Source organism: Oncorhynchus gorbuscha, linkage group LG03 (genome assembly GCF_021184085.1).
Source record: "Oncorhynchus gorbuscha isolate QuinsamMale2020 ecotype Even-year linkage group LG03, OgorEven_v1.0, whole genome shotgun sequence".
Lineage (NCBI taxonomy): Eukaryota > Metazoa > Chordata > Actinopteri > Salmoniformes > Salmonidae > Oncorhynchus > Oncorhynchus gorbuscha.
Window position 1 is genome coordinate 25444173 of NC_060175.1, and position 16103 is coordinate 25460275.

General features: G+C 44.0%; 1 protein-coding gene across 12 annotated transcripts in view; it reads left to right on the plus strand.

Annotated features, from left to right (window-relative positions):
• LOC124029232 (calcium-dependent secretion activator 1-like) overlaps nucleotides 1-16103 on the plus strand; it is a 176884-nt gene that overhangs the window by 30256 nt on the left and 130525 nt on the right. For all 12 annotated transcript variants that reach the window (XM_046341047.1, XM_046341052.1, XM_046341056.1 and 9 more), the window contains exon 2: nucleotides 9916-10029. In XM_046341047.1, the coding sequence (XP_046197003.1) occupies nucleotides 9916-10029 (114 nt within the window). The remainder of the gene's footprint in view (nucleotides 1-9915; nucleotides 10030-16103) is intronic.

The following is a 16103-nucleotide window of genomic DNA, read 5'->3' on the forward strand; positions in this document are numbered from 1 at the left end:
GTACAAACACCAGACCCTACTACTACTGTACACTACACCAGACCCTACTACTACTGAACACTACACCAGACCCTACTACTACTGAACACTACACCAGACCCTACTACTACTGAACACTACACCAGACCCTACTACTACTGTACACTACACCAGACCCTACTACTACTGAACACTACACCAGACCCTACTACTACTGAACACTACACCAGACCCTACTACTACTGTACAGTACACAAGACCCTACTACTAATGTACACTACACCAGACCCTACTACTACTGTACACTACACCAGACCCTACTACTACAGTACACTACACCAGACCCTACTACTACTGAACACTACACCAGACCCTACTACTACTGTACAGTACACCAGACCCTACTACTACTGTACAGTACACAAGACCCTACTACTACTGTACACTACACCAGACCCTACTACTACTGTACACTACACCAGACCCTACTACTACTGTACACTACAACAGACCCTACTACTACTGTACAGTACACCAGACCCTACTACTACTGTACACTACACCAGACCCTACTACTACTGTACAATACACCAGACCCTACTACTACTGTACACTACACCAGACCCTACTACTACTGTACACTACACCAGACCCTACTACTACTGTACAATACACCAGACCCTACTACTACTGTAAACTACACAAGACCTTCGTGAGACTTGTGTTGAATTTAGGTTTGCATTTACACAAAACATAGGAATGCTGTCGTCTTTTCTGTCTCCTTTGCTCCCAGATTGTCTGACCCAGAAGCGCAATATGGTATCTGGCTGCCTGCCTGTTATAGTAAGCTTGCCACAGGAATAGTCTACTGTAGCTATAGACACTCTAATTAGTATTTGTTGGTACACTGAACACATGACGAAACCTTTGGACAATACCTTTAATCACGTTTGAGCAAATTTAAACAGAGAGCCGAGCCCAGCTGTCAATAAGGGGTGTGTCCTTTGTTCCCTGTCTCCTCTCCATCTGTGACGATTGAAAACACATGCCCTCTTCCGAGAGAGGACAGCCAAGGACGAGTGTCTGTCTGTCTGTCTGTCTACGGGTGAATATTAACATCTCTGCACCTCCGGATGGTCCTTCAACACTGCAGTCTACTAGGACAGTGCAGGGAGAAGTAGGACAAGTGTGTGTATGTGTGTGTTTGTGTATGTCTGTATTTGTGTATGTGTGTATGTGTGTATGTGTGTATGTGTGTATGTGTGTGTATGTGTGTGTTTGTGTGTGTGTACGTGTGTGTATTAGGACAGAGCAAGGACGAGTCAGAGCTTCTCCACTCTCTTCTGCTCTAGCAGCTGTTGGGGTAGAGAGACAAAACCACAGATGCCGAATCTCAAGTATTGATCTCTACACCATATTTTTCTTCCTCTAGTGATTCAGCTTTTCTTCTATTTATCTATCTATCTATTTATCTATCCGTCTGTCCGTCTGTCCGTCTCTCTCTTTCTATTCCCTATCTTTTTCTCTCAGAAAGGTTGTCTTGAGAGTTTTTTGGTTGATCTGGCAGACTCACTAAACACACATGATTCGTTTGTTGGAGTGTGCCTCTGGCTATCCACAAATAAATAAATAAATAAATAAATGGTGCCGTCTGATTTGCTTAATATAAGGAATTTGAAATCATTTGTACTTTTACTTTTGATACTTATGTATATTTTAGCAATTCAATGTACTTTCGATACTTAAGTATATTTAAAACCAAATACTTTAAGACTTTTACTCAAGTAGTATTTTACTGGGTGACTTTCACTTTCACTTTCTATAGTAATTTTCTATTAAGGTATCTTTACTTTTACTCAAGTATGAAAATGGGGTACTTTTTCCACCACTGGAAATACCATTACACACGGTGACGCTGAGGTGACTGCTGAACTAATGTGTCAAAGTGTAGTCCAAAGTAATGCCTGCAGAGCACACACCCAACTTTGATATAATGTTTTAATAAAAGATAGCTACGTGGTTTGAGGGGCTCATAAAGTATTGAGAGAAAATGCATATACAAATATATTCTTGTCATCGACAGGACATGAAAAAGGAAAAAGAAAGATGTAATTTTTATTACAGTGTGGACCATTCAATCTATGTACTGTATAAACTAGCATTAACAGAACATGACAGGGTTGTCTAAAATAGTTACGTTATAAAGAAGAGGTATTTCTGATCCTGCCTGTCTCTCTAGCCTGTGGTCTTTACTACAGCTGACCATCTTGATCCTGGTATCAGTCATAATTGGTCAACATGTGTTTTTCCTCCTTAAATACCCAATATTCCTTTGTGAAATATTCATAAAGATGATTCAGTTGTGCTTTAGTGAGAGATTACATTACATCAAATTTTATTTGTCACATACACATGGTTAGCAGATGTTAATGCGAGTGTAGCGAAATGCTTATGCTTCTAGTTCCGACAATGCAGTAATATCTAACAAGTAATCAAACACTTTCACAACAACTACCTTTTACACACAAGAGTAAAGGAATGAATAGGAATATGTACATACAAATATATGGATGAGTGATGGCTGTGCGGCATAGGTAAGATGCAGTAGATGGTATAGAGTACAGTATATACATATGAGATGAGTAATGTAGGGTATGTAAACATTATATAAAGTGGCATTGTTTAAAGTGACTAGTGATACATTTATTACATACAATTATTTATTATTAAATTGGCTGGAGTTGAGTCAGTATGTTGGCAGCAGCCACTCAATGTTAGTGATGGCTATTTAACAGTCTGATGGCCTTGAGATAGAAGCTGTTTTTCATTCTCTTGGTCCCAGCTTTGATGCACCTGTACTGACCTCACCTTCTGGATGATAGCGGAGGGAACAGGTTGTGGCTCGGGGTGGTTGTTGCCCTTGATGAGCTTTTTGGCCTTCCTGTGACATCGGATGGTGTAGGTGTCCAGGAGGGCAGGTAGTTTTCCCCCGATGATGCGTTGTGCAGACCTCACTACCCTCTGGAGAGCCTTACGGTTAGCGGCGGAGCAGTTGCCATACCAGGCGGTGATACAGCCCGACAGGATGCTCTCGATTGTGCATCTGGAAAGGTTTGTGAGTGTTTTAGGTGACAAGCCAAATTTCTTCAGCCTCCTGAGGTTGAAGAAGCGCTGTTGCGCCTTCTTCACCACGCTGTCTGTGTGGGTGGACCAATTCAGTTTGTCTGTGATGTGTACACCGAGGAACTTAAAACTTTCCACCTTCTCCACTACTGTCCCGTCGAGGTGGATAAGGGGCAGCTCCGTCTGCTGTTTCCAGAAGTCCACGGTCATCTCCTACGTTTTGTTGACATTGAGTGTGACACCACACTCCGAGGGCCCTCACCTCCTCCCTGTAGGCTGTCTCACTATCACTGTAGTGTCGTCTGCAAAAGAGATGACTGAGTTGGAGGCGTGCATGGCCACGCAGTCATGGGTGAATAGGGAGTACAGGAGAGGGCTGAGAACGCACCCTTGTCAAGCCCCAGTGTTGAGGATCAGCAAGGTGGAGATGTTGTTTCCTACCCTCTCCTACCCAGTTGCACAGGGAGGTGTCGAGACCCAGGGTCTCGAGCTTAATGACGAGTTTGGAGGGTACAATGGTGTTAAATGCTGAGCTGTAGTCGATGAACAGCATTCTTACATAGGTATTCCTCTTCTCCAGATGGGTTAGGGGAGTGTGCAGTGTGATTGCGATTGCTTCGTCTGTGGACCTATTGGGGCGGTGAGAAAATTGGATTGGGTCTAGGATATCAGGTAGGGTGGAGGTGATATGGTCCTTGACTAGTCTCTCAAAGCACTTCATGATGACGGAAGTTAGTGCTACAGGGCGGTAGTCATTTAGCTCAGTTACCTTAGCTTTCTTGGGGACAGGAACAATGGTGGCCCCCTTGAAGCATGTGGGAACAGAAGACTGGGATAAGGTTTGATTGAATATGTCCATAAAAACACAAGCCAGCTGGTCTGCGTATGCTCTGAGAACGCAACTAGGGATGCTGTCTAGGCTGGCAGCCTTGCGAGGGTTAACATGTTTAAATGTTTTACTCACGTTGGCCTCAGTGAAGGAGAGCCTGCAGGTTTTGGTAGCGGGCCGTGTTGGTGTCACTGTATTTTCCTCAAAGCGAGCAAAGAATTTGTTTAGTTTGTCTGGGAGCAAGACATCGTGGTCTGTGACAGGGCTGGTTTTCTTTTTGTAGTCTGTGATTAACTGTAGACCCTGCCACATACTTCTTGTGTCCGAGCCGTTGAATTGTGACTCTACTTTGTCTCTATATTGACACTTAGCTTGTTTGATTGCCTTGCGGAGGGAATAGCTAAACTGTTTGTATTCGGTCATGTTTCCGGTCACCTTGCTCTGATTAAAAGCTGTGGTTCGCGCTTTCAGTTTTGTGCGAATGCTGCCATCAATCCACAGTTTCTGATTGGGGAAGGTTTAGGTAGTCGCTGTGGGTGCAACATCACCGATGCACTTGCTAATAAACTTGCTTACCGAATCAGAGTATTCATCAATGCTATTGTCCGACGCTATGCGGAACATATCCCAGTCCACGTGATCGAAGCAATCTTGAAGCGTGGAATCCGAATGGACGGAACAGCATTGAACAGATCTGAGCATAGGTGTTTCCTGTTTAAGTTTCTGTCTATAGGGTGGGAGCAACAAAATGGAGTCGTGGTCAGATTTTCCAAAAGGAGGGCGGGGGATCGCTTTTTATGCCTTGCGAAAGTTATAATAACAATGATCCAGGGTTTTGCCAACCTGGGTCGCCTATTCGATATGCTGATACAATTTAGGAAGCCTTGTTTTCAGATTAGCCTTGTTAAAATCCCCAGCTGCAATAAATGCAGCCTTAGGATTTGTGGTTTCTAGTTTATGTAGATTCCAATATACATGTAGTTCTTTCAGGGCCGCCGATGTGTCTGCTTGGGGGGGATATACACGACTGTAATTATAATCGAAGAGAACTCTCTTGGTAGGTAGATAATGCGTTCGGCATTTGATTTTAAGGAATTTTAGGTCAGGTGAACAAAAGGACTTGAGTTCCTCTATGTTTTTATAATCACACCACGTCTCGTTATTCATAAGGCATACACCCCTGCCCTTCTTCTTACCAGAGAGATGTTTGTTTCTGTCGGCGGGATGCGTGAAGAAACCAGGTGGCTGTACCGACTCTGATAACACATCCCCAAGTGAGCCATGTTTCTGTGAAACAAAGAACGTTACAATCTCTGATGTCTCTCTGGAAGGGAGCCCTTGCTCGGATTTCGTCTACCTTGTTGTGAAGAGACTGGACATTGGCAAGTAGTATACTCGGGAGTGGTGGGCGATGTGCCCGCCTATGGAGCCTGAGCAGAAGACCGCTCTGTCTGCCCCTTCTGCGGCTCTGTTGTTTTGGGTCGCCGGCTAGGATCCGATCTATTGTCCTGGGTGGTGGACCAAACAGAGGATCCGCTTCGGGAAAGTCATATTCCTGGTCGTTATGTTAGTGAGTTGGCGTTGTTCTTATATCCAATAGTTCCTCCCGGCTGTATGTAATAAAACTTAAGATTTTCTGGGGTAACAATGTAAGAAATAATCCATAAAAAAAATCTAAATACTGCATAGTTTCCTAGGAAAGCGAAGCGAGGCAGCCATCTCTGTCGGCGCCAGAAGTCTGCACAAATCCTAGCAAAGACAGAAGGTGCAATATAACATATTTCAGATATATTTCAGATACAGTTTTCAGATAGGCTAAGACTATCATTAGAAATGTACAGATTATATGCAGATTGTTTTCTTATGCTCAGCACTACAAACTTTCCTACCTTGTCAGAAGCAATCAAATCAAGAGCTATAAAACACCCCAAACAGTTATCTTCTCAAAACAGGGAACTACACTCCCCTCCATATTTATTTGGACAGTGAAGAAAACATTTGTAAATTTGACTCTATACTCCAGCATTTTGTATTTCAGATCAAATATTTCATATGTGGCAACAATACAGAATGTCAACTTTTATTTTAGGGTATTTTTGCACTGCCGTTCAAAAGTTTGGGGTCACTTAAAAATGTCCTTGTTTTTGAAAGAAAATCACATTTTTTTGCCCATTAAAATGACATCAAATTGATCATATATACAGTGTAGACAATGTTAATGTTGTAGATTACTATTATAGCTGGAAACAGCAGGTTTTTTATGGAATATCTACATAGGCGTACAGAGGCCCATTATCAACAACCATCACTCCTGTGTTCCAATGGTACGTTGTGTTAGCTAATCCAAGTTTCTCATTTTGAAAGGCTAGTTGATCATTAGAAAACCCCTCTTGCAATTATGTTAGCACAGCTGAACACTGTCACTCTGATTAAAGAGGCAATAAAACTGGCCTTCCTTAGACTAGTTGAGTATCTGGAGCATCAGCATTTGTGGGTTCTATTGCAGGCTCAAAATGGCTAGAAACCAAGACTTTCTTCTGAAACTCGTCAGTCTATTCTTGTTCTGAGAAATTAAGGCTATTCCTTGCGAGAAATTGCCAAGAAACTGAAGATCTCGTACAACGCTGTGTACTATGCCCTTCACAGAACAACGTAAACTGTCTCTAACTAGAATAGAAAAAGTGGGAGGTCCCGATGCACAACTAAGCAAGAGGACAAGTACATTACAGTGTCTAGTTTGAGAAACAGACACCTCACAAGTCCTCAACTGGCAGCGTCAACAGTGAAGAGGCGACTCCGGGATGCTGGTCTTCTAGGCAGAATTGCAAATAAAAAGCAATTTCTCAGGCTCCTCCGTCGCGGCGTCCCCTGAAGGCCCATCCACAGCCCGCTAGCTGACCATCAGTGAATTTTCAGGGCTACAATACCTATTTTACCAATTGGACTGAAGCCTTCTACTGCCCACATGGATCCAACATGACTGGTCTACCGACGTAACCGTATGAGGGAGCTACAACAGACTTCTTCCGTCATGACGTCCCCCTAAGCCCTTCTGCTAGCCCCAGCCCGCTATCTCTCTGAATCGCCGTGTCTCCAGCTCGCCAAGCTTCCCACTTGTCCCTATGATCACTTGGCTATGCATGCCTCTCCCTAATGTCAATATGTCTTGTCCATTGCTGTTTTGGTTAGTGATTATTGTCTTATTTCACAGTAGAGCCTCCAGCCCTGCTCAATATGCCTTAGCTAGCCCTTTTGTTTCACCTCCCACACATGCGGTGACCTCACCTGGTCTAAATGATGTCTCTAGAGACAAAACCTCTCTCATTGTCACTCAATGCCTAGATTTACCTCCACTGTATTCACATCCAACCATTCCCTTGTCTGTACATTATGCCTTGAATCTATTCCTCCGCGCCCAGAAACCTGCTCCCTTTACCCCCCGTTCCGAACGCACTAGACAACCAGTTCTTATAGCCTTTAGCCGTACCCTTATCTTACTCTTCCTCAGTTAGAGGTTCATCAAGGCCCTGCAGCACCTAGCTCCACTTCCATTCCCCAGGCGCTCTCATTTGTTGACCTCTGTAACTGTAAAAGCCTTGGTTTCATGCATGTTAACATTAGAAGCCTCCTCCCTAAGTTTGTTTTACTCACTGCTTTAGCACACTCTGCCAACCCGGATGTCCTAGCCATGTCTGAATCCTGGTTTAGGAAGGCCACCAAAAACCCTGACATTTCCATCTCCAACTATAAAATTTTACAACAAGATAGAGCTGCCGAATGGGCTGGAGTTGCAATCTACTGCAGAGTCTACTGCAGAGTTGCAATCTACCTGTCATGCTATCCAGGTCTGTGCCCTGTGTTCTACTAGTGAATTGATTGCCCCCCATTTATCTTCAGAGCTCGTGCTTAACACTCCGGCCGTTCTATAATCTATGCTAGATGCCCTCAATCTCACACAAACTCATCAGCCTTGGTTTCTCAAATGACTGCCTCTTCAAATCGGAGCGCCTGTTGTCCGGACCTCTGGCAGTCTCTATGGGGGTGCCACAGGGTTCATTTCTCGGGCCGACTCTTTTCTCTGTATACATCAATGATGTTGCTCTTGCTGCTGGTGATTCTCTGATTCACCTTTACACAGAGGACACCATTCTGTAATTTTCTGGCCCTTCTTTTGACACTGTTAACAAACTTCCAGATGAGCTCCTTCCGCGGCCTCCAACTGCTCTGCAAGTAAAACTAAATGCATGCTCTTCAACCGATCGCTGCCTGCACCTGCCTGCCCGCCCATCCAGCATCACTACTCTGGACGCTTCTGACTTAGAATATATGGACAATTACAAATACCTAGGTGTCTGTTTAGACAGTAAACTCTCCTTCCAGACTCACATTAAGCATCTACAATCCAAAATTAAAATCTAGAATCAGCTTCCTATTTTGCAAAACAAAGCATCCTTCACTCATGCTGCCAAACATACCCTTGTAATCTGACCATTTTACCGATCCTTGACTTCGGCGATGTCATTTACAAAATAGCCTCCAACACTCTACTCAGCAAATTGGATGCAGTCTATCACAGTGCCATCTGTTTTGTCACCAAAACCCCATATACTACCCAGCACTGCAACCTGAATGCTCTCGTTGGCTGGCCCTCGCGTCATACGCGCCAATCCCACTGGCTCCAGGTCATCTATAAGTCTTTGCTTGGTAAAGCACCGCCATATCTCAGCTCACTGGTCACCACAGCAGCACCCACCCGTGGCACAGACCCCAGCAGGTATATTTCACTGGTCACCCCCAACGCCTATTCCTCCTTTGCCACCTTTCCTTCCAGTTCTCTGCTGCCAATGACTGGAATGATTGCAAAATCACTGAAGATGGAGACTCATATCTCTTACACATCAGTTTTCATAGCAGCTCACAGACCATTGCACCTGTACATAGCCCATTTGTAAACAGCCCATCCAACTACCTCATCCCCATATTTTAATTTTTTTATTTTCTCCTTTGCACACCAGTATCTCTACTTGCACATTCACCTTCTGCACATGTATCACTCCAGTGTTTAATTGCTAAATTGTAATTACTTTGCCACTACGGCCTATCTATTGCCTATCTACCTCCTTTATCTTACCTCATTTGCACACACTGTATATATATTTTTCTATTGTGTTATTGACTGTACGTTTGTGTATTCCATGTGTAACTCTGTGTTGTTGTTTGTTTCGCACTCCTTTGCTTTGTCTTGGCCAGGTTGCAGTTGTAAATGAGAACTTGTTCTCAACTGGCCTACCTGGTTAAATAAAGGTGAAATAAAAAATGTTTAAATTGTTCATAGGGGAGTGTACCTTGACTAATGTAAGTCAACTGTCTTTCATAGCTATAACCCATGCATATCCCTTCTGTGACTAATGAGTATCTATCCCTACCCATGGCTGTGTTATATCACTGTAATTGACATGTCCTCTGTGTTATATCACTGTCATTGAGATGACCTTTGTGTTATATCGCTGTCATTGAGATGTCCTCTGTGTTATATCACTGTCATTGAGATGTCCTTTGTGTTATATCACTGTCATTGAGATGTCCTTTGTGTTATATCACTGTCATTGAGATGTCCTTTGTGTTATATCACTGTCATTGAGATGTCCTTTGTGTTACATCACTGTCATTAAGATGTCCTCTGTGTTATATCACTGTCATTGAGATGTCCTCTGTGTTATATCACTGTCATTGAGATGTCCTTTGTGTTATATCACTGTCATTAAGATGTCCTCTGTGTTATATCACTGTCATTGAGATGTCCTTTGTGTTATATCACTGTCATTGAGATGTCCTCTGTGTTATATCACTGTCATTAAGATGTCCTCTGTGTTATGTGGCTGTCATTGAGTTGTCATATGTGTTATATCACTGTCATTGAGATGTCCTCTGTGTTATATGGCTGTGTTATTGAAGTGTCCTCAATGTGTTCTCTGCCTCCCCAGATCACAGAGCAGCAGCTCCGGCAGACCAACGACCGCTTCAAGGCCTTCCTCAACGGAGACACCCAGATAGTGGCTGACGAAGCTTTCATCAACGCAGTCCAGAGTTACTATGAGGTACAGTAACATAACCTCTCTCTACTGCCACAGACCCATAACCTCTCTCACTTACTCTTTCACCTACTCTCTCGCTCTCTCACTTCTCTCTCTCTTACTCACTTACTCTCTGTCTCCCTCACTTACTCTCTCTGTTTCTCTCTCTCTCTCTCTCTCTCTCTCTCTCTCTCTCTCTCTCTCTCTCTCTCTCTCTCTCTCTCTCTCTCTCTCTCTCTCTCTCTCTCTCTCTCTCTCTCTCTCTCTCTCTCTCTCAATCCCATATTATTACTACCAGTCCAGAGCTACTAGGAGGTAAACTCTCTTTTCTATCTCTCTCTCTGTGACTAACTTGCAGTCTTCACCCCCTGGGCCCAGTTTTTCAAAAGCTATCTGATCGGATTTCCACAATCAGATAGGATTAAATGCATAGAAATATAATGAATAGAACAGACATTCAAGTCAGTGATATGCCCGTTCTATTAATTGTATTTCTATGCTTGTAATCCTATCCGATTGCATTTTGAAAAAACGTCGGCCCTGGAGTGTGTCATAGTCTTATAATACTATGAGATAACCTAACAGGGTTGTGTGCTCAGCCCTGTGGCTACGCATGACTCCAACTCAATCATCAAGTTGGCCCGATTACCAACAACAATGAGACAGCCTCTAGGGAGGAGGTTAGAGTCCTGGTGGAGTGGTGCCAGGTAAATAACCTCTCCCTCAACGTCAAAAACAAACAAAGGAGTATGGAGTCAAATTGATCTCTAAAATCGAGCGCGTGCGAAATGATGTTGTTGAGCAAGATGGAACATCATTGAGCAAGTAAACACTGAGTCAAGAGAGCAGAAGATGAGTGCTGCAAGTGCATAGACCAGTTGAAAGCACAGATATTTGGCCAAGACCGAGAGGATGGGTTCCACAAGCGCACAGTGTCACGATCTTCCTCTTCATCTGAAGAGGAGAGGCGAGAAGGATCAGAGGACCAAAATGTGGCATGGTATGTGTTCATGATGAATGTTTAATTAAAGAAAGAACTGAACACAAAAACAATAAACAAATAAAGACAAGGAAGCTATCATAAGGACTGTGCTGACACAAGCAACTAACATAGACAATCACCCACCAACAAACAGTGCAACCCAGGCTACCGAAGTATGATTCTCAATCAGAGACAAATAATGACACATGCCTCTGATTGAGAACCATACTAGGCCGAAACATAGAAATCCCCAAATCATAGAAAAACAGACATAGACTGCCCACCCCAACTCACGCCCTGACCATACTAAATAATGACAAAACAAAGGAAATAAAGGTCAGAACGTGACACATAGGCCAAACTTGAGAGCTTGCAAGTGCGACTTTGAGTGAGCAGAACATCATTGCCGCAGACCAAAAATAAACATTTTGGAATAAAAAAATACAGAACCGTAAGCAAAGAAATGTTGTTCAAACGTGAAAAATGTATTGGAAAGCATAAAATTGTCTACCAACAATAGGCATGTCTGTTAAGTTTTCACTCTCAATTTCTCAAGTTGCTCTCTCTCAGGTCTTGGCACCTTTGGGTTTCAATGTCTTTTTTCTTTCGATTGGATTTCAGGCTGGTGGGGGCAGCAGTCTTCTTGGGTGCATGACTTCAAACAGATGAGCTTCAGAGCCATCTGTTTAGCTTGATAGCCAGCTTGAACAGGTAGCACTGACTGACTTGGGAAACCCATCTTCAACATGATACATAAGCAGAGCAATTGGGAAATAAATTCTAAAGCTATACTATACTTTTAGTTGAGTGGAATCTACTTGCTAAAGTTAGCTAGCTAACTAATTACTTGTTAGCCACTAACGTTTGTCTGTAAGACGAAAAGCAGACAGTCTGCTCTAGCTAAGTAACACCATAGTCCATCACTATATAATAGTTTCTCCTCACTTTTCCACAAAGTGTCTGGTAGGTGTTTGCTTGATATGAGCGTCTGCTAAATGACTTAAATGTAAATGTAAATGTTAATGTATCAAAGAATAATTGGATTATGGACATAATGTGGATGTTATCTAACAGGTTCATTCATCACTAGGTCACACTAGGTCCTGGACATCATTTAACATAGCTAAATATAATGATTCCATTGCTGGGAATAACATGTGGGTACACACATAATAGGCATAATGATGATACCATTGAAAGAGAAGAAGGACCAGGAGGGTAGTTCAGAGAAAGTGTAGGAATTGAGATGATGTAATAAGGTGTGTCTCGGTGAGAGGTGTAAGAGTCAGGCGCAGGAGAGCAGGGATTTTTGAGAAGCGTGGTTAATATACACTGCTCCAAAAATAAAGGGAACACTTAAACAACACAATGTAACTCCAAGTCAATCACACTTCTGTGAAATCAAACTGTCCACTTAGGAAGCAACACTGATTGACAATAAATGTCACATGCTGTTGTGCAAATGGAATAGACAACAGGTGGAAATTATAGGCAATTAGCAAGACACCCCCAATAAAGGAGTGGTTCTGCAGGTGGTGACCACAGACCACTTCTCAGTTCCTATGCCTCCTGGCTGATGTTTTGGTCACTTTTGAATGCTGGCGGTGCTTTCACTCTAGTGGTAGCATGAGACGGAGTTTACAACCCACACAAGTGGCTCAGGTAGTGCAGCTCATCCAGGATGGAACATCAATGCGAGCTGTGGCAAGAAGGTTTGCTGTGTCTGTCAGCATAGTGTCCAGGGCATGGAGGCGCTACCAGGAGACAGGCCAGTACATCAGGAGATGTGGAGGAGGCTGTAGGAGGGCAACAACCCAGCAGCAGGACCGGTACCTCTGCCTTTGTGCAAGGAGGAGCAGGAGGAGCACTGCCAGAGCCCTGGAAAATGACCTCCAGCAGGCCACAAATGTGCATGTGTCTGCTCAAACGGTCAGAAATAGACTCCATGAGGGTGGTATGAGAGCCCGAAATCCACAGGTGGGGATTGTACTTACAGCCCAACACCGTGCAGGACGTTTGGCATTTGCCAGAAAACACCAAGACTGGCAAATTCGCCACGGGCACCCTGTGCTCTTCACAGATGAAAGCAGGTTCACACTGAGCACATGTGACAGACGTGACAGTCTGGAGACGCCGTGGAGACGCCGTACCTCCAGGCTCTGATCAGGCCCTACACCCAAACAAGGGAACTGCGTTCATCCACCTCTGGCCTGCTCGCCTCCCTACCACTGAGGAAGTACAGTTCCCGCTCAGCCCAGTCAAAACTGTTCGCTGCTCTGGCCCCCCCAATGGTGGAACAAACTCCCTCACGACGCCAGGACAGCGGAGTCAATCACCACCTTCCGGAGACACCTGAAACCCCACCTCTTTAAGGAATACCCAGGATAGGATAAGTAATCCTTCTCACCCCCCCCCCCCCCCCCCTTTAAGATTTAGATGCACTATTGTAAAGTGACTGTTCCACTGGATGTCATAAGGTGAATGCACCAATTTGTAAGTCGCTCTGGATAAGAGCGTCTGCTAAATGACTTAAATGTAAATGTAAATGAGAACATTCTGCTGCCTGCAATATCCTCCAGCATGACCGGTTTGGCGGTGGGTCAGTCATGGTGTGGGGTGGCATTTCTTTGTGTGCTCGCCAGAGGTAGCCTGACTGCCATTAGGTACCGAGATGAGATCCCCAGACCCCTTGTGAGACCATATGCTGGTGCGGTTGGCCCTGGGTTCCTCCTAATGCAAGACTATGCTAGACCTTATGTGGCTGGAGTGTGTCAGCAGTTCCTGCAAGAGGAAGGCATTGATGCTATGGACTGGCCCGCCCGTTCCCCAGACCTGAATCCAATTGAGCACATCTGGGACATCATGTGTTGCACCACAGACTGTCCAGGACTTGGCGGATGCTTTAGTCCAGATCTGGGAGGAGATCCCTCAGGAGACCATCCGCCACCTCATCAGGAGCATGCCCAGGCATTGTAGGGAGGTCATACAGGCACGTGGAGGCCACACACACTACTGAGCCTCATTTTTACTTGTTTTATGGACATTACATCAAAGTTGGTTCAGCCTGTATTGTGGTTTTCCACTTTAATTTTGAGTGTGACTCCAAATCCAGACCTCCATGGGTTGATAAATTTGATTTCCATTGATCATTTTTGTGTGATTTTGTTGTCAGTACATTCAACTATGTAAAGAAAAAAGTATTTAATAAAAATATTTCATTCATTCAGATCTAGGATGTGTTGTTTTAGTGTTTCCTTTATTTTTTTGAGCAGTGTATTTAGTCCACCAACACAAACATGGCACAGACGAAAATCCACAAACTTTGCTCTCGAAGAATCAGAAACTCGTGCCAACACAGGAGGAACAACCACAGTTCCGACACTTACATACACGTGCCTTAATAGTGAAAACAATAAAGAAACTCGTGCAAAACGCACGGAGAAACAAACTGAGTTACGGCACTTACATACATGTGCGTAATTGTGAAAACAATAAACATCAAAGATAATTGAGCGCAAATACACACAAGCTTAATCCCGCACGAAATAAGGCAGGCAACAGGTGCCCTATATACACACAGAAATGAACGCAAATGAAACCAGGTGTGAAAAGGAACACAGACAAAACAACCAGCCAGACAAGGAAAAAGGAATCGGTGGCGGCTAGTAAACCGGCGACGCCGAGTGCCGCCCCGAACAGGGAGAGGAGTTACCTTCGGTAAAAGTCGTGACAGATGAAAGCAGTAACCAATATTTAGGATATTTACTGTATTAATCCCAAGGGCATACATGCAGCACATGGGGGATTTTTAAAAATGATATGGTGACAAGAAGGGGAGAGCTAAATACTTATGTACTACAGTACATAACGAGTGCCTAATAGAATTTAAACTGAAATTATATAATTAACCAGCTAAACTCAGGTCCACGTGTTATCATGGTACACACAGCATTCAAAGGAGGACTGAGGACAAAGCAACGCTATGCATTCACCAAACATTTAACTGAGGACAGCAGATTTGTTTTATAGTAACTGTCTGATTGGGAACCACAATTGCCTATCAAATGACAGTCTCAAATTATTTCAATTTACCATTGGAAATTTTATTGAGTACAGGCAGTAATATAGGAGTCGAATCACATAAGGAGTCTGATCAGTTCAGATGTTATCAGCAAGCCAGAGCCATCTGTGGAAAGAGCACAATTTGAGCAAAGTTATACGTGCAAACGGATAACAAACGTATCATTTGACATAAGATTCCACCTAAAAACAATGACATGACCTTTGTCGCAATTATTCTCAACTCAACTCCTGTCACTTCCTCTCTACTCTGACTGTGTGTGTACTGATGTCTGGTCAGAGTGTGATTTAGTAAGTAAAAGTTTCAACTTAGAGCTGAATATATCACGCAGGCGCCGGCCTACGTAAGAAACTGTGGAAAACGCAGAGTAGAATGTTTACATTTTCTACTCCGGTGGCTGGACGGCGTTCACACTTGTTGGATGCATCTTCGCCTTGTTGTTTGTCGTTATCCGACTGGTCGGTGTTGCCTGGATCTCCCCCAGCTGATAGCAGAGTAGAAGGAGCACAGCAAGTGGAGCAAGGCAATCAACAATGGTCATAAGCCGGAGACAGCAGCCTCCCGCAAAGCAGTCTACATTCCCAACGAGAGGCCCGGAGCAGATACAAACAACGAACAGTTTCGCCGTCCTGGAGCCTGATTTTCCTGCACCTTCGTCGCTGGGGGTGCCTGTGTCAGCGGCCGCAGTGCCTACTACTACGATTTAGAAGTTGACGTCTGCAACCTTCCTTCCCTGCTCTGGACTAATCGGGGCTTCTCCATCTGTCGGAGGCCTGCACCAGGCAACAGGGGCAACAGGCTTAAGTCATCCTACCTCTCGCCCATCAATAAAGGGTTCCCAGCTGTGATTTTAGGCAGCTCCATGGTAGGAATTTTGACTGTTCCTGGTGCAAAAACATTGTCCTATGCCGGAGCTTGAGTAAATTACATTACTAAGCTGCTCCCACATGTACTACGACAGGTCATGGACATCGGTTCTATCATAGTCCATGTGAGTTTTAATGACATTGTGAAGGGTAGGTCTGAACAGTTGAA